The sequence below is a fragment of the Macrosteles quadrilineatus genome, unplaced genomic scaffold (assembly GCF_028750875.1).
Source record: "Macrosteles quadrilineatus isolate MER2022 unplaced genomic scaffold, UCM_ALF_1.0 Scaffold_3__2_contigs__length_128488019, whole genome shotgun sequence".
Taxonomy (NCBI): Eukaryota; Metazoa; Arthropoda; class Insecta; order Hemiptera; family Cicadellidae; genus Macrosteles; species Macrosteles quadrilineatus.
Genome location: NW_026542596.1, coordinates 52,844,560 through 52,863,681, shown reverse-complemented (window position 1 = coordinate 52,863,681; position 19,122 = coordinate 52,844,560). Strand labels below are relative to the sequence as shown.

Here is a 19,122-nt window from a genome sequence, read left to right as displayed (position 1 = left end):
TAATAATCAGGCTTTTGGATATTAATTTAATGTTGGGGTTTTAGAAATAATTTAGACTATATTAATAATTTTGGATAAAAGTATTATTGCAACTATGGACTTAATTACAGGTTGTTATTAACAATAATATGTGTTGAATTTATACAATATATTTTAAAATGTGATGATGGTTTCTGAGGGGTGATTAAAGAATAATAGAATTTAAATTTGCTATGAATTTTCTGACAATTTATTTAAATAGGCTATGGCGAATTTTGGTACAATAAAAGAAGTATAATTATATAACTAAAGAATGAATGTAGTGAATGGTCTAAAAATGACATGTAACATTGCAAACTATTAACTATATAATATATAGTCAATGGTAGGAACAGAAAGTGACACATTGGAAAATCGAGTTTAGCATCATCCGTAAACCTCTGTTACAATCACCTACTGCAGTTATGATTTTTTTACTTTACACAACCGCCATTGAAGCGCCGTCACTGAGTGGAAATCTTGTTTCTAAGCTATTGGTGACGATCGTTATTAAATTTAAGTTTCCCACCCGTATACAACACACTATTCAAGGTCTTCTTTCTTGTTATCAAAACTCAAGAACAATTTCATACACTAAAGAATTTCTGGTTCCTGACCTGGATGATACCTAGTTATAATTAATTTCATTTACGGTTACACTATTACACTATATTATTGAACTTGCGATTAATTAAATCCGTTATGTAAGAAAAACGTTTTTAATCTCCCTTCGTTGAGATTCGCTTTCAAAACGCGATCGAAAATGGTTGCGGTATTTGTAAACATATCATCAGTGACAGCTAGAAAAAATAATCTTGATCCGAACAGCTGTTCGTTATTTCATAGATGATTATGTGATAAAAATTGGACGAAAACTTTAAAAAATCGCACAAAACTGCATTTTTGAATGTCCGTAATTTTATTTAAAAAGTAGTGAGACCATATTTTAATGGCTAAAGACACTCTCACCAATCCAGTAAATACATTAAAACGACTTGGATCTTGATAGGTACTCTTCTCGTTTTCCTGGAGAAGATTGCGTAAAATGCCATCTTGAGTGTTGCAGACAGACAGACAGAAATTTATATGAGACTTGTTTCGGCTTCTTTAATGTATAAAACGTAAAAATAACCTAAAAATTTATGATTCTGAGCAATGTACAGACAAAACTCTAATTTTATTTATATAGATATTAAAAGATTTCAAAAACGCTACTTAAAAATCAAAAGAAAGAAAACTCTTTGTTCCCCTTGTGAGTGGATTAGTGGAACAAGTAGGTAGTAATGTCTGATGTACACCCAGTATTAACATTATTTTTCTGAAATGTGAAACAATAGCACACTTCGAGGCTGGGAATTACATGTGGTGACCATCCTAGTTGAACCTAGTCTTGAACCTTGTACCATAACAAAACAAGAATTTGATTCATGTCTCATAAAATCACGTCCATCCTCCATCTAAAAAAAGAACAGTTCTGTTAAATTCTGTTTATTATTTTAAAAGTTGATGATGGTTTGTGTTATGATATTACGGCAGTGGAGTACAGTAATATAACAGTTCAAGTCACGTGGACATTGGTCAAGCCAGACATGATGACTGTTCAGTGGTAAGACGGTCAGATTGCCGCCATTGCCAGTGTGAAATCAACAATTTGCACCTTATCTGAGTGAGACATACACTGAGCTACAAAATTCACTGTAACTTGTAAGGTAAAGTAATAGGACAATGTAATAATAACATGTTTTATTAATGTAAAACATATAAAAGTATGTAAAACCAACAATAATTTGTTTAGACAGAGTTCCTATGACTTTAGAAGGTACATACAAATAATCTTGGAAAAACTATTACACTTCAAAAGTTTTGACTAATCAATGCCCAAAATCCAGCCAAAATGAATAAATAAAAAATTAATAACATATTTTGACTGTGATCCCGAAATATTCAAGCAATCATAACATATAGCAACAAACACACACACAAACGATCACATTGCATAGAGTATTACAGTATTTATATGGTAAAATATTGCTTACATGTGATATGTTACCTATGCTACTGACTGGTTCAAGCAATCACTATTAAGAGAGGCAAGAGATTAAGGCAAGGCTAATGAACCTAGCCTTCTACATTTTGACTCATGTACAAAATTGTCTCGCAATATGCCAGCTTAATATTTTGAAAAAAGTCTTGTGAGAGAATAGTTCTACCATTTAATAACTTAAATGTAAACTGAATTAAACTACTATAGGTTATTTCTTACTGGGGGAATTCAAATAGATTAAAGTGTATCGTAAGGGAGTGACTAAATATTTGTATTTTATTTTAAAAAAGTAGTTCTTCTATGAATATTTGAAGGATTGCTATAAATTAAACATGTTAAATATTTAAAAAAAACTGTGGACAAAGTTGTAATTGTCTCTAGCACTAACTTTTGAATAAACTGATAATATCACCTGTTACAAATATTCATTCTATATTCAATAATTTTACAGAAAAAATTCCAGGTTTTAAATGTGATATTGTCGGTGACTAACAACAGTTAAGTACTAATTGCAGTATTTACACAATGCAGTTTTCACAACAGATAAATTCAAGAACAGGCCAACTTAACACAAGTATAGCACTTCTAAATATCACGATTCTAAAGCACTATAACATTGCAAATGTGAAATTTTGGAAACTCTATGGTCTTAAATAATTTCATTTATGTTTCCGGTGTTTTGAGGTCTGCTTCCCATTGGCACCTGTAACAAAATATTGCAATTTTACTTTGTACACAAAGTGCAGCTAAGATATATCATATAAAAACAACTCGGGGAAATCTTTGATACAATGACAAAATCCACAAACTTGCAAGAATTTGGAAAGTTGTTATGTATTCAAAACAACTAATTACCTAAGTTTGTTTTTGAAATACCCGAGCAATGCAGTAGTTTGGTTTGACATCCATTCTGCATTGGTCAACATTGTTCTATTGCTGAAAATGTTTTCATTTTTGTCAGTTTTTAGTTTCTAATACAGTAGTATTGCAAAACTCTGATACAATATCTGGACAACAACATTTATTTCCCTTTCCCCACATGTCAATTTCACAACATAAATGTTTGTTAGAGCTGGGCCAATACGAGTGGCCTAAGGTGTTATTGAGTCATTGTATGCATGTCTTTGAAATGTCACCAGCTGTCTATTATAACCACACAATCACCCACACTTTCACCATGAGGCCGAACACAGCTCTTATAATCCGTTCACAAAATCTATGCAATGTAAGGAGCTAGGGTTTTGTTGGGTCCCCCAAAACATTTTTTAGTGTAATCTATCAAATGTTAGCTGTTGTTTCAAAGTTAGGTTGAGGTGGAGGGTATGGAATTGCTTCCCCTCAAAACTGCCTAAATTTTGTGAATGAGTACTACAGTACGCATGTGTTTTTGTATAGAATAAATTGTCAAAACATTCTTTGCTACCACGTATTTTTAAACAATCTATCTCCATAAAACTCATTAATAGAGAAGCAAATAACATCTTACGAGAAACCATATTTTGACTAGTTATTTTAAAACTTGCTTTATCGTTTAAGATAGATTAGTTGCCGTGTTCAGTAGGCGACATTGTGTAGTGACAGGTTGATTTGAATAACAGTATGAGAGTGAAGCCCGTGGGTATACAGCTAGTTATTTAATAAAGGATGTTAGGTTTTAAAATACAAATCTATGGAACATTCGTCACACTGTAGGCTACAAACATCCTGAGTTTTGTTTTAACTACCTTTTAAAAAAGCAAGTGTATCAATCAAGTTTAATAAATTACATGTGGTGCTTGTTTGGAATTGGGTGAATAAAATTAGGTCATAGGAATAGTGTAGGCCTAGTTGTTATCATCAAGATATCATTTGAAATCACAATAGGAATATGTGATCTCACCTTATTGGGAGCTTTGACTGATAAATTAAGAGTTTTAAACAATACAAATTCTCCTAGTTATGCCAAACAAACCACAAGACTCATTATAGATTGATAGTTGTTGGAGAAAAATTGTGAAATGAAAAACGAGAATTTAGAGAAAACATAAATTCTACCCAAAAGCAACATTAGATTGATATCAAACCAAACACATGTTATATACCCATCTCCGTGAGTGAAAACAACAAACCTTGCTACATTTTAATTTAAAACGGAAGCCAATTAAACACAACTGTAAGTAACACTTGGGTGGGTTTGTGTCGAGTGTGCTCTTGTTGAAAGGACAAATTCTTTTTTCCCAGATGGCAGAACAGATTTTTTCTCCCCTGCATAACACAATGGCATCTTAATTTGTTATGCATAATGATTCACAAGTAAAATTGTAAAATTATCTTTTAAGTGAGACATTGGGAATTGTATTGAATTCATAATTAATTGGTTGATTAAGATAATCAAACATGCCTGAGTTAATTATTTGAAAATTTAATCAGTTGTTGGTAAATTAATTACAAAACAAAACAAAATAAATAAAACAATTTTAAACTAATAGTTCTTATAAATTTAATTTTGTCTTTCAAATTTTCAAACTTTGAACCAAACGAAGCAAAAAATAACACTATTTAGTTTGAGATTAATACTACCAAATTGAAGAAACAAAACAAATTGAATAATAAATTCCAACATATTTACTAACTGTATAATACAGTATCATAGCCTCAAAAAGTCTACAAAACTTTTGCCAAAGTTCAATCAATTTAGAACAAATTACTCATCTTCTTATATGAAATTATAGCCAAAGAAACGAATGAATGTAGTTTACTCAGTTATGCTTTTAGGTCAAAGAGAATTACAGTATAAACAAAACTTTGGATATTTGCAAAATGTTGTCTGATAAACGTACTTGTAAGATAGACAAATGCCCTGAATGGCTTATTTGTTTTACTAATGCTACAAACTCCAGAACTCCCCCTGTGACTAAAGCACTTTCTGTACATATTACAAAACTGTGTACAGTGTAGGCCAGACGTACAAGAGCGTAACGATAACACCGGAACATATTACACAACTGCCCTAACAATGACCGCTTTAGCTCTTCAGGAAATGACAACACTGCAACATTGCAGGGAAAGTGTTAGGGTTACCAGGAATAGCTATGATGAGATGAGTGAAATCAAATGTCGGTTTTGCTGACCCGACTTGTGTAATCTAAGGTGAAAGTCAGGGTTAGTCAATTGATCCGAATGGACTGCAACATAATATTTTGTTGAATGTTAAAGATTTTTTGTGTGAAATTGGAAAAAATATCAAAAGAATGTTTTGTTTAGCCTCCACTAACATGTATCTTTATCATATTATATGTTTGACTAATTATTAAACGATTTTAATGAATATTTTACAATGTCTGTTCACTGTGACTACCGATTTTTGCTTTTACAGTTTTTAATGGTTTCAAAATTCTTTTAATCAGAACTGAATAGTTAAAGGACGTGGAAGAACTGTTGTTATTATAGCGTATTTACACTATCATGGATTGAGGAGATTACAAATATTGTTGTCTTCGATCCAATGTAAAGAAAAATACCTTACCAAGCATTTCTATTTTTACATGTTTCAAATCTATTTTACACGTTCACTACTAAGTGTTCGTAAACTGCTCATACAGAGTAATGTGACGACTGGTAGTAAACCTGTCAAGTAATATATTTTCAAATCTTTGTCAAAGTTTCCAAATTAGAGGAACTTGTGGCTATCTCTAAATACAAACCCCATTTCCTATAATTTTTTTTAAGTTAACAAAGTGAATCTAGCTTTTCAAAGAGTTTTAAAATACTAAAATTTAAGATTAAAAAGATTGCAATCAATTTATTAACCTTAAAATTCAAATTTTCAATTTTGAATAAACTATAATGGTTCAAAAAATTTCATAATCTTAACCAGTAATAAAGCTGTAATCCCATCAAACACTTGCAAAACTCTGTCCTTACAATACTGTTAATTCCAGAGTTTGTATTATAATTCTAACATTACAATTCAGAACCCAAAACACCATAGCGTGCCTGGAATATACCTAACAATGTCATAGAATGGAGCACTTGACCCAGTATCATCAGTTAGTGGCCTTCACCAGACTCATATCAAGGATGACTTGTTGTCACCAAGTAAGGCTGTGGCTCCAAACGCTCAAACAATGTCAAATGTTTATATTCGTCAAAGTTGTTACTATGATGATACTGACTTCTTTTAACACCAAGAAATTTGGCTACAAAGATTTTTTCTATTTCTTCATTGCTAAGTATCAAGCAAAAAATGATTTTACATTGTTGTTTTCAGTTGAGTGAGTGAGAGTACACCTTTGCATGATTATTTTTTTGAAAATTTAAGTAATTTGTGCTACCTAAATTCAAATGTATTATATTTAATTTTTTTGTACAAAATTTTGCACAGAATGATAATGGTTTTCTTCACCCCATAGATAACTTGTGAGTCTATGCTTACGCTACCATATGGTAAGATTTGTGTATGATTAGTTAACCTTAATTTTCTACCACTCTTTGAGAAGTAATTTTGGTAAATAGCAATCTGGTATTAACTAAAGATTAAACTCAACTTGACAACTTGAAAAGCTATTTTAAATGTAAACACTGCAAAGCAACAACCATTTTATCAATTTTAATCCGTCAAAACTAAATTTGAAAAATTATACAAAAACCCCAAAATGAGTTGTGTTGAAGTTTTCATACTTCTAGTGAATTGTTTATGGACCACAAGTCATTCTCCACTAAAGAAAAAAACAGGTTTTAGTTGGAGGATTCCATCCGATAAACATCCTGTTTTCATGAGCAAGGTCATCCAACCCACAGATTGATTAATGTTATTGTCTCCTCCCCGTCATTCAATCTCCCTATCACATAAATCTGCGTTTGGGAAATACCCGCTTGTATATCGGTCCAATACCTGTGTTAACAAAAAATGGTCAACTGGTATGGTAGGTTCAATGTTTACTTCTAAAGACTAAATAATGCTTTTTAATCATTGGTTTTTTAGATGTAAGAACAAATAGTCACAATTTAAGAATTATTATGCACATAAATATTTAATTGACAATAGCTAATTTTGGATTGAAATAGCTAATATTTGACAATAGCCACAAGCTCCGTTAAAATAGTTTTTCACATTTTATGTTTACTGCTGTGTTAGAGCAAGTGCAAAGCCTTACAAAAAAATAACTTAAGAAGAATAGTCTAGTTTCAGCCAAGGGAAAAATCTTTTGTAAATTTACTTCACGCCTTAATATTATTAAGTGGTAAAAATTTGTGAAAAGTGACAGTTTAATTAGTGACATTTAATAACACGATAAAACACACACAAAGCATTGAGGAGTGGAGAATGAAGTAGTGTGAACATTTAAGCACACAAAAACATAGTTTCACTGGAGAAAGTTTCAGTATAATTTAAACAGGCAATTTGGAGGAGCTAAAAGAAATGCATACAAAATACTAATTTTGTGCTTTTGTCGTACATTTTGTTGTTTTGACAGAAAAAAAAACAAGATCCAGTAAAGGAAAGATACGTTTAGTTGGAGGCTCATTGATTTTTCATTTTTAATATTTACTGATCTTGACAAGTAAAATTTTGCTTCACAAGTTCACTATTACTCATTCAACATAGAGTTGTAGGCTTGCAGCTAATTACTAAACCGTCTGCATGTTGGAACACAGGTGTTTTACACAAATTACCATATTATCATTTCACCAAATCTTCTCTTGTTAGCATGCTCACTGCTAACAGATATGGAAATTGTGAATTAATGTTTTATAATCAGTGACATAACATTCTCACATTGGGCTACACTTTGTTTTACAAATTACAGTTTTTACTTGCATTAAACATTTGCATATTTCGTTTTTGTTGTTGTTGCTTAAGACAAATAAGTAGGATTACTCACTTAATAGCACTACAAGATGAATGTATTTGCGTGAAACCTTAATAGGAACCATCAATTTTAACAGGTTTCACCTAGTAATCATAAACATTTAACTATAAACTGTTAATGTATAAACATTGTAACTGCAATTCATAATATTCAACCTCTGTCATCTCAGTGACATTAGTTTTGGTGATCGTGTAACCTGGCATCTCAGACGCAGTGATATTGCAAGAGTCTTGTCTAGAAAACATTTCAAAATTATTTATCCATCAAACAAAAAAAAGCAAAAATGTTCTGGAAAATCTTGAGTTTTCAGTTCTTGGCATGTTTAATTCCTATCAAAGTTTTTCCAATATCAAAATTATATTTTTTTCTGATATTCCGAGTTAATGAAGATTAAAACTCCTGGGTCACTTTGCCCGATGTTTAGGATTGTTATTTTAACCTGAATGACTCTTCATGCATTACCTTCAACTCAGCTTAAAAAGTGATTTTTCATATCAGTGAAGGTATTTTAATGTCTGTACTGCCATCACAAATACTGAATTTAAATGTTAAGAAATCATAAACAGAGTTTAATTCAACCAAATCCCTGAGTAAATTCAAGAATGTAAAGTATCCAGTGTAAGTATCACTATTGTTGAATTTAAAAATTAATTTGATTCATGAAGCATTCAATGAATAACACTTTCCATCACAGTTTACTTTCACAATGTGCTACCACAACCACAACAGTGTTAAGGGTGAATTGCTTGCAGGCATGACAGTTACAAGCGCCACAATTGGCTATGTTATCGACTGAAGTGGTTACGTCAAGTGAAATGTTCCATTTATTTGAAGCCCACTTAACCTTCACCTGTGCTCCATGCCATTCGCATGCCATTGACTACGGTATGCTTACTCTGTAGAAAATGTGACAAACATTTATGGCATAGGAACTTCTTCCCCTTTCCGGCGTTTTGGCCTCTCTAAAATCACAGTTACTTTTAAGCTAACAGCTGACTACTAAGCTTAATACAAGAATATTTACTTGCTTACTTAGTGTTTAAAGAAATTTTGCAACAAGAAATTAATAAATGTAAGCACAGCTAATAAAGTGACAAATATTTAGGTTACTAACCATATCTTCACGGTTCGAGCATTAGTCGTTGATAACTATGTCAAAGCATATGGATTGATTATCACTATAAGGTCAGGATGCAAAAATGTCTTCATACATCGGGTAGACTCGTCAAAATATCACATAAAAGTTAAAGGAATTTATATAAATATCAACAACTAACATTCAAACTGCAGAAAAGGAAAAGGTTATTAACCTAGATTGTTCTACGAACCACAGTTCAAGAGGCAATCATAATGAAGAAAAATACAAAACATAGCTTATGTAATTAAAGCTAATTTTTAAATAGGCTACAATTTGGTGGGTATGAATTTAAAAAAAAAAAAAAAATGGAAAACACACAATAAAAATTGAAAAAAATCAAATTAAAGTTTCAAAAATATTTATGACAATCACAGGAGCTAAATAAATCAATAACTTAGAGGTTAGGAAAAGAACTATGATAAGGACGGGAACAATAGAAAAACACAGAAGATAAAATCCAACACTGATATTACAGATCCATCACAACTATATGTAACACACACAAAACTTCTGATGGCAAAAACATTCATCCTCACTCTAACACTGGTATTTGAAGTAATGTCTCCCTCAACCAAGTTAAAACTAGATAAATAAAATAAATTTATAGTTATAATGATAAAAACATTTGCTTGATTTTAGTTTCAAATTTAATTAGGCCTAATATGTTTTTTGGTGGGTTTTTTTCTTAAATAAGTACAACACAACTAAGCCCTAAAAGATTCATGCATTGGTCAAACTTATTACATGTAAATATGTTCATCAGCTATTAAAACTTTGAATGTCTCAAGGAATGCCTGTTTCCAACAAGGAAAAAGCAGTTTAAAATAAGCCAAAATGTTAAAAAATATTGTTTTAAAGGTACCAACTTAAACCCGTGTTTTATTCAAGACAATTGGTGACCATTCTGGTCATCAGCTTGAATACAAAGTATTCAATTGCATGATGAAAGGATCAACCTAAGTATCAAAACGTGTAATGTTTTAATGTTTAGCTGAGTAGCTTGGTCGTCCATTAGTGTTCAGCAGCCTTCAAGGCCAATTCATAATAACTCCTCTGGTAATCATCTAACGTCATGCAAACCTATTAATTTTCTATACTACTGAGATTTTAATGTTTTCTATTAACAATGTTCCCGGTCAATTACAATTTTTCGCAAGAACTTCCCTGACATCTGCTAACTTGCAGTAAAACAAAGAACTATCAAAATCAGTCTGAGCGTCAATTCACTGGCATTTTAACATTGGCTAGCCACTGAAGATCGGTTGATTGGACTTGTTTTTAAATTACAATGTTAGTGGTAAAAGAGGTCGCTCATCTGTGGATCAAATTAATGGGAATTTTCTTAGCCCAGGGATAAGTATATAAGCCTCAAATCCTGTTTTAGTGATTTAATGGCAATTTCAATCTGTTCTGAGAGCTTGGTGACTTTGGTGGAATTTGATAGATCTTAAACCTTTCACTTATCTTACAGGGTGATCTGAGCATGTTATTTATATGATTATAACACAAAAAGTAGAAAACAAAGCAATCCACAAAATTTTAAACCTTAAAAGAACTCAATCATCCCTTTGCAATTGTGGATTTCAAAACGGTCAAAATCAAAGCAAGGTGTTGCAAAAATGTTAAGTTTCAACGTATTTTTTAACGAACCCCAATAATATTCCATTAAACAATCAACTAGCTCAGGATAATGTGATTTTGGTATGATGAGAAAGTATTAACCTTTTGTTTGATAATAGCCTAGTTTGTAATCCAAAAACAGTAAAACGCTACCTAATTATAAGCTGAGAAGTGGGTGTATATTTATCCACACCAAATGGGCTCTGTTTCTGTTATAAACAACGGAGGCAGCTAAATCAAGTGTGCTGTCAGAGATATAAAACATCCGTAGTCAACTAAAAACTAGTACAAGCTACTCAATAATGTAAATTAGAGTAATTTTAATCAAATGTTAACATTTTTGACACTATTTAAATGGGTCAAGAAAAACTCTAAATAATTGAGAAACCTCACAAACTGTTTTTCCATTCCCAATTTACTACACTATTCTGCTCTAAGATTGCTCGGAAGTACAACTGTAATATATTTTGGTTTGAAATTGAGTTATTTATTTGTTTCCACCATGATAAATTACAGCCCATCCTAACTAAATATAGAACGAAAAAATTAAGGACACTGAGTGTTTAGCTCAATGAAGTATTATGTTATTCTTGTAGAATGTTAGTATCATTCCATCTTACAAGATTTTTATTGTTTAACTTATTTTAGGCAGAAAATTACACACCATTTATTTCACACAACAAACAAATTTAACTATCATTAGTTTTTAAAATTAATAGGCCTAATTTATTAGGTAGGGCCTACATATTAAAAAACATTTGACTAGAAATTTTAACACTAAAAATATCTAGTGATAGATGCATCATTTGTAACATATCCAAACCGGAAAAGGGTATGTATTTCATTTGTTAAAAAATACTGCTTAGACAAACCAACAATAACAATTAGTAAACAAAGATCCTCCGCTATCTATCGGACATTGCCTAGAACCTTTGCCCTTCAGAAGATAATAGTGATAACTGATATTGAAACTTACCCCACACTACAGAGTTAATCTTCTCTCCGAGGAAGTAGAAACCGCAAGCCAGCAGAACACAACCGACGATAAACGCGGCTCTCTGCGGCAAGTTTAGAACGTTGAAAACGTTGTAAACCCAGAACCCACTCTGGTAATGGACGTAGTGCATCCTGTAAAACATACGTGTTGTCTTTAAACTATTTATAATCCTGACAATTAGACATTAAAAATAAAATATTTTATTTTAATCAACTACTATTTCACTTACCCATGCAAAATTAGTTTTGGGTATTAATTAGCCCATTGGCCTATGAATATTTATGTGCACTGCAGTCACTGAGTTAGCCTATTAAAATTAGCCAAAGTGCAGGGTTTTCTTTATAATGAATCCACAAAACATTTATTTTTGAGTTAACAAGATAGCAAGTTATGTTTATTTAGCCTATTCAAAATAAAATTGCCTTCAACAATGATTATTTTTTAATTTAATAAAAACTAAAATTACCTAAATATTTTTTTCTGAAAGCAGGACAATTTTACCTAAAAAGCCAATATATATATATATATATATATTTGCACCTAACATGTATTAGAATGTGATGCCCTACGTAAAAATACTAAAAAAATAAAAATAGATTAATAAATAAAAATGTTACCTATGTTTTTGCAAAGTACTACAAATTGGAAAAACGTGATATTTTTAAAACTAGCTAAAATGCAGGGCTTTCTTTAGAAATTTATAAAACATTTCTTTTTGAAGTTACAGCGTAGCAAGTTACCGGTATGTTTATTTAATCAAAATAAAATTGCCTTCAACAATTATTATATTTACATGTAATAAACAGTAAAAAAATATTTTTGTCTAAAAAATAACATTAAAAATAAATAATTTTTTTAAAATCATGATAATTTTATTTGCCAAAAAGAGCCTGTATATATATTCTTTTGCATCTAACATGTATTTAGAATACAATTCCCTACATGTAAATATACAAAACAATAGAATGGCAAATTTGAATTTCAATAACAAAATTGAATGTTTGTGGAATAAGAAACTTTTGTCAACTAGCACTCAGAATTGCTTTATTTTATCATAAGTGTTATAAGACTAGTCTCAAAATACTGGATTGTTTGCACGTTTAGGATAGAAATAATCAATATATTAATAACACTAGTTAAAAAGTTTAGAATTGAAAATAACAGGCCTTCACAGTTTATAATGCAGATTGATTTAATATTTGTCTCTTGTTGTTTAGCCCAATGAAACCACCACTACAAACTTTTACAAAATATGACCTGACAATGTTCTAAGATGCCAGAATATTTAATTAGGTACTTTTAAATTGAAACTAACAAAACAATAATCTTCAGTCAAAAAGAATAAGATATAGTACTGTACTAAAATGAAAACACTGAAAAACAACACGAGACTCACCATGATATATATGTCAGTTGGAAGACAATAAGAGCCGTAAGCGCCTTCGACCTAGAGGGGTATTTGCGGTAAGTGAGCAGCAGCTCAAGCAGTGTGAAGAACATGATGTTGGTATGCATGATGTGGTTCAGCCACGTTGGAAAATACGGGTCCAACTTGCTGGGAAGAACCAACTCTCTGTCCACTGCATACAGACCCCAGAATGTGACTCCGACAAACTGTGAAAAATGAAGAAATGTATTTGTACAAGCCAAATAGGAGATTTTTATTCAAGCCTTTCTACTGTGGAATTGGAAAAAAAATTAAGTGACTCTTAATTAGATAAATAAGGCTTCCACGGTTAAAGTAGGGAGTCAAATCTGGATCTTGGGAGATGACCACATTGTTGGATGAAAATACTTGAGTTGTAGCTATGTGGAAGGCTATGTATTGTGTGTTGAATGTGGATTGACTGTCAATGAAGGTAATCAAGCGGATTTAAAGTATTTCCTGGGCTGATCCATGTTTGACAATGGCATCTCGCCAAAACATTTAACACGATTGTTACTCTTGGAAAAGCATGACATGTATTGTAAAACTCCCATATAGTGTAGCTTGCCCAAAAGGTAGATTACTGCACCTTCAAAACATCAACCAATATTTTTGCCACTTCAACAGTCCAAGAGTAAAACACCTTTTGAAGAAAATGGTGTAGATTATTTTTTATTTACTGACCGGCCAAAACAGTAGGGGCCTATTTCACGAGACAAGGACACAAAAAAAACTAAACTATCCTTTGGATAAATTAAAGATTTCATTATAGACTACTGTTTAAGAATGAAAATATTACATTTTTTAAAGATAGGTCTAATAGCTTAACATGTTTTAAAACCATTAACTGCTCATTTTATTAGCACCCATAACCTTGAAAACTGAAATTAAATGTATTTTGGAAACTGGAATAAAAAGTGCTCTGCGGTTACATGTTTCATTATCATTATGGGGACGCAACCTTATGCATTTAAATCCAAATAAGAGTGAAGGGTAGAATGTTGTGAGATGATCTGTGTAGCTTTGTTACTGACTAAGATCAGCTGCTATTTCATCAGTCAGAATCATCATTATTTAAATCCCAATGAACAGGGACTGCTAGGTTCTGTTTCGAACCATCAAAAAGCTAGGCCTATTGACTTTTCTCAGGATCGAACCGGCGACCTTCAATTAATCAACCATCAATACAACAAAATATTACTAAACTAATAATGTAATTTCACCCTTGATTGATTAGCAAACAAAAGCTTTTAGCTTTACGACAATAACCTAGAGAGCCATTACTTGTTTGGTAACTACAAGCTCAATTAGCATTGGACATGTTGATGATGTAGGCCTAATTATGAAAAGATCAGAGACCACAACCATTAGAGATAATTAGGCAACATTCAAACACAGATAACTTCAAGTTAATACAGCCTATGCAGTTAACGTCATTTACTTACTTTACTTTATACGTAATTTGGTATCAGGGATACAAAGATCTTCCATTAATGATTTGGTCTTATATTTTCCTGACCGATAATAATTTAAATTCTACTATTTCAAGGTATTACTGTGTAGCCTACATAGTTGTAAAATTGTAGACCCAGATTAAGATTAGAACTGACATAATGTTCTAGCAACTATAGGTCGGCCGCTTAGAAAACGACCTCCTCCAGCATTGGTTTAGCATTACCTAGCGCACAGGTCGTTTTCTAAGCGGCCGAACTATAGTTTACTACCTAATGAAAATTTCATATAAAATTTATCTCAAGTTATTAGGTCTATATACTAAATAATAGGGCTACAGTAACAACACTTACCATGGCTACTGGAAATGCAAGACTAGAATGAATAAAGTCTTTGACTTTGACTAATGAGGAATGGCTGGGTTCACTGATGAACAAGTCAATAAATGTACAGATTATAAAGTAAAGCGACTGCATCACCTGAAACAAACACATTGTCAAAAAAATTATCTTAATTATGAAAACATTTTTTTTTTTCAATGTGGTAAGAATGAGTAGGCCTATACATTATTAAGTAAGTTAGCTTTATTTTCAAACATGTTTAATGAGATTTTTTTTAATTAGGCTAATGAATTTGAATGATTGTAATGGTAATTGGATTTAATCAGATTTTCTTTCATAAAATGCAATCATTTTAAAGAGTAGGCTACCTCTCAGTAACGCATTAAGGGATTTGGGGAAAATTCCATACTTATATAATACTGGACTCTTATCTCAAGTGTTGGCAGCCGTTGCAGCTCGCAACATTGTTATGAGTTGTGCTCAACGCCTAATGGAAACGGTGTCTGCTGCCAACATTGTAGTGAGCAGAGTTTGTGCATTCGCACTACCTGCTCTGTGAGGGCTTTTGGACGCTATATTGAGGCCATTCCAAGTCAAGATTGTGGAATAGACAAATTGTTAAGGTTCATTTTATTGTATTAAAAGTGAGACAATGTTGTGGGATGTAGGCCTATCAAACAACAAACACAAAAACTGGAGTTAAGGTATGCCATTGGTGGAACTGCTGGCGCTTTGAATCGCTCATCTAGTGCGGTTGAAAAGAAAATTATCTGAGATCGCAAAAAAGTTACTTCTAATACACTATCGCGGTCGGTTTCTACGTCTTAAGTTAAATTAATAAATTGGTAATATGCACCACACTAGCCATTACAACAAAACCAGCAGCAGCGGTCTCTTTACTCTCCATTGCACTGATACGTGTAGGCCTAGTGTAGAGAGTAAAGACAGTGCTCGCAGTGAGGAGAGGTTGGAGGGAAATTATTGAATGGAAACAGCGCCCCAACATTGTTGATGAAATTTGGTATAAACAAGTAAATGACCTGACGTTTATTAACCCTAGCAGTGGCCAATGCTAGAAGTGGGGAATGGCCAACCCATTTTGGCGATTTTGCAGACCTTTTTTTAAAAATCTGTCAAAATTACAAATATGGACTCAACCTATCAATGTTTGTATTCATTTTATTCAGAAAAAGCAGGAGAATCTGAATAGCCTATATAAATAAAAATTGAATCTGAGTTGGTAACTTTTTTGCAAAATAAAAAAAATCATAAAAAATTCAAAAATTCTGATTGAAATTTCAAAAGTAAAGTCTTGTTATTATTACAGTATAATTTTTAGACTAAAACCATTATATACATTTTGTTGTAAATTCAATTCCCTACATAGAAATGTATAACACATGGGGGAAATATTTTTTTTACAAATGTTATATGTAAGAAAATGAAGAAAATTCAAATTTTGTTGCATAAGACGAATAATTAGTAACTCGGAGATATCTCATGTAAGGTAATTAGTGATAATAATATAGTACACATAAGTTTATTCTTTTAGGTTATAAACTAAGGAATACAAATATGTCACATTGTAGGCAGTAAAAAAATTTTGATTACCCGTTTATGATACAAAAAACCAAAAATTTACCGTTTACATAGAAAAAAATTCAAAGACATTTTGTAAAAAATTTTTGTACAGATTTTTGTAGGCCAAACATATTATAAAAATGTTAGTACATTCAATTCTCTTTATAGAAATGTATAACACATGCGGGAAATATTTTTATTTATATGTGTTGTGTAAGAAAATACGAAAAATCGCAAGGTTTGTCACGTAAGACGAATAATTAGTAACTCGGAGATAACTCACGTAAGGTAATTAGTGATAATAATATAGTACACATATTCTTGTAAGTTATAAACTAAGGAATACAAATATGTCACATTGTAGGCAGTAAAAAATTGTTGATTACCCGTTTATGATACAAAAAAAAATTAAATTTTACCGTTTATGTAGGTACAAAGAAATTCAGATATTAGACTTTCCAGTTTATATTCATGCATAAAGATTACTGCTAGGCCTAAAACACAAAAACATTACTAACAAAAACACTACATAACTACAAAATCCTAAATTAGAATGATTCCCAAGATATTCGCCGAACAATATTTACTTTCAAAACGTAAGTCAGCTGATCCGCACAAAACAAACAGTGTAACTTGGTCAGATGACAATTGTCTTTTGTTGCTGACAGAACACAGAAATTACAGTGAGGAGGGCTGCCATTTCTCAACACTAAATTATTCTACGTTTCCTACACTACAAAAGGATATTATATTTGAATAGTTATAAATATTCCATTATAGGCTATATATATTTCGACTTTAGAAATGGTCCTTGCGGGACCATTGGCCATTTGTTAATTTTTGTAAAATTATGCGTTTTCTAAAAATCATATGTTCTTTGCTATCGATGTATTGATAAAATAATCTATGCCAAAATATTCAGCAACCCTACTGCTATCTAGTGGTATAACTCGCATCCAGATAGGGAACAAACTAACCTCGCTATGATTTTCTAAACTTTACGTGTTTAGCGCTTACGCAACACTACAAGTGGAAGTAGATTCGCGCGTAAATTTTCATTCAAATTTAAATTGCAATTACGTTGACATATTGATGCTAGAAGGTTCGTTTATATAATAAAATGAAAGTTTAGAATGCCATCTTTCAAATGGTATATGAATTATCCACTTTAAAGATAATTAGGCTGCACTTTACTTGACGTCCTACACTCATTCGATTGGTTTTTTCGATTCAATATTTTCATTCGATATATCATTTGGTTAGTTGGGTTAGGTTAACCTTACCTAACTAACCAAACGATATATCGAATGAAGCAATCGATTAATCGATATATCGATCGATATTTTCGTTCAAATGAGTGTAGGACGTCAAGTAAAGTGCAGCCGATAATTATCAATTAGTTTTTAGCGCTAAAAAATGTTTGGACATAAATGGTCCCGGCGGGACCATGGCCATTCTAAGGGTGCACGGTGAAATGGTCCCGCCAGGACCATTGGCCACTTCTAGGGTTAAAATGAGTCCGCGAACCAGCATGATCGGACTAGGCTATGGGAATGGAGGTTTATGGGATAAAAATTGGGTTTTCCGATTTTTGACTCTAAAAACATAGGCCTACAGAATTTTGTAAACGTAAGTTATCAAGGTCTAATTTAAAACGTACTAACATAGGCAAATTGAAAACTTACAGCATCCCAAAATGTCAGAAACTTGAATTTCCCACCAAACGCAGACATGATTGGAAACACTTCTTTGGGCACAACTACAAACGTGTAATCATAATAAACACTGTATGAAAACTGGATGGCTGCGATAAAATGGAAAATAGTGACTAGCCATTTGTAAAATCCATTTTTCCTTGCCGAATCCATCACTGAACGACAATGCAAAACCGGCTTCCAAAGGTCTTATGTTATCACCTAAAACTGATTGGCTTGATGGTTAGGTTCTGCGATGTTGATTAGAACGGGATAAAAATAATTCACTTCCGATGTAACTTATTTATACAGGGTAATATTTAAATTACGTTTAAAATCACTTCACAGTACAGATCCAAGCCGAATCCCAGCGATTAATAGCAGAACACTCAACTTGAACATATCAAAATTCAAAACACACTTCAGTTTAAACACTCCAATCCAACTCCAGACTACGATACGATGAGCACAGTAGAATGAGAATGAAAATCTGCAGATGCAGAAGAATGCAAATCGCTGCACAGTCACAGTGTTGTGTTGTAAACAGGAAAACAGGAGACAGGACGAGCGACGAGATGTTTTGCTATGGCTCTGCTGTTTGCTTACAATTTGCAACAACAACAACAAAATGAAATATCATAAACATTTTAACAACTTCTTGTTTCCCTCTCCGACAAATCTACAACCTTATTGGTTCTTCTGGCGTCCAAGCTCAAAAAGTCCACGAATAGAGTGGAGTTATAGATTTAAAATCTTTAATTCAGCCCAGCTGACTGTCAGCTGTTGCTTGGTAAATCAAAGGCATATAATTGGATAAATATAAAGGGGTTTTTCCCCATTAGTTATATACACGAAAGTTAGTTCGTTAAAAAAAAATAACTTCCACTACAGCTTACTTAATATGGATTTTTTTAAATTAAAGTCAATTTAATATAGATAATTACAAGACAAATAAATCC

At 32.0% G+C, this 19,122-nt stretch overlaps 1 protein-coding gene across 2 annotated transcripts; it reads right to left on the bottom strand.

The window, feature by feature from the left end:
• Positions 1–1,746: 1,746 nt before the first annotated feature.
• Positions 1,747–18,720, bottom strand: LOC128990377 (androgen-induced gene 1 protein-like). 2 transcript variants are annotated; one of them, XM_054412724.1, is made up of 6 exons: positions 18,155–18,720; positions 14,901–15,026; positions 13,066–13,283; positions 11,649–11,800; positions 8,810–8,876; positions 1,747–2,765 (listed from the first exon to the last, which is right to left on the bottom strand). In XM_054412724.1, the coding sequence occupies exons 1-5, from the start codon at positions 18,335–18,337 to the stop codon at positions 8,833–8,835; spliced, it is 723 nt and encodes a 240-aa protein (XP_054268699.1). In that variant the 5' UTR covers positions 18,338–18,720; the 3' UTR covers positions 1,747–2,765; positions 8,810–8,832. The 2 variants fall into 2 exon arrangements, with proteins under 2 accessions (XP_054268699.1, XP_054268698.1); XM_054412723.1 differs by lacking the exon at positions 8,810–8,876 and having other exon boundaries at positions 18,155–18,710.
• Positions 18,721–19,122: the final 402 nt, after the last annotated feature.

Excerpts from the sequence above, each read along its gene's own strand:
- LOC128990377 (XM_054412724.1), bottom strand. The coding sequence starts at position 18,337 with ATGGATTCGGCAAGGAAAAATGGATTTTACAAATGGCTAGTCACTATT. Across the intron at positions 13,284-14,900 it reads TTGCATTTCCAGTAGCCATG|TTTGTCGGAGTCACATTCTG; the intron begins GTAAGTGTTGTT and ends CATTTTTCACAG. Across the intron at positions 8,877-11,648 it reads GATTAACTCTGTAGTGTGGG|AGAGGCCAAAACGCCGGAAA; the intron begins GTAAGTTTCAAT and ends CTGTGATTTTAG.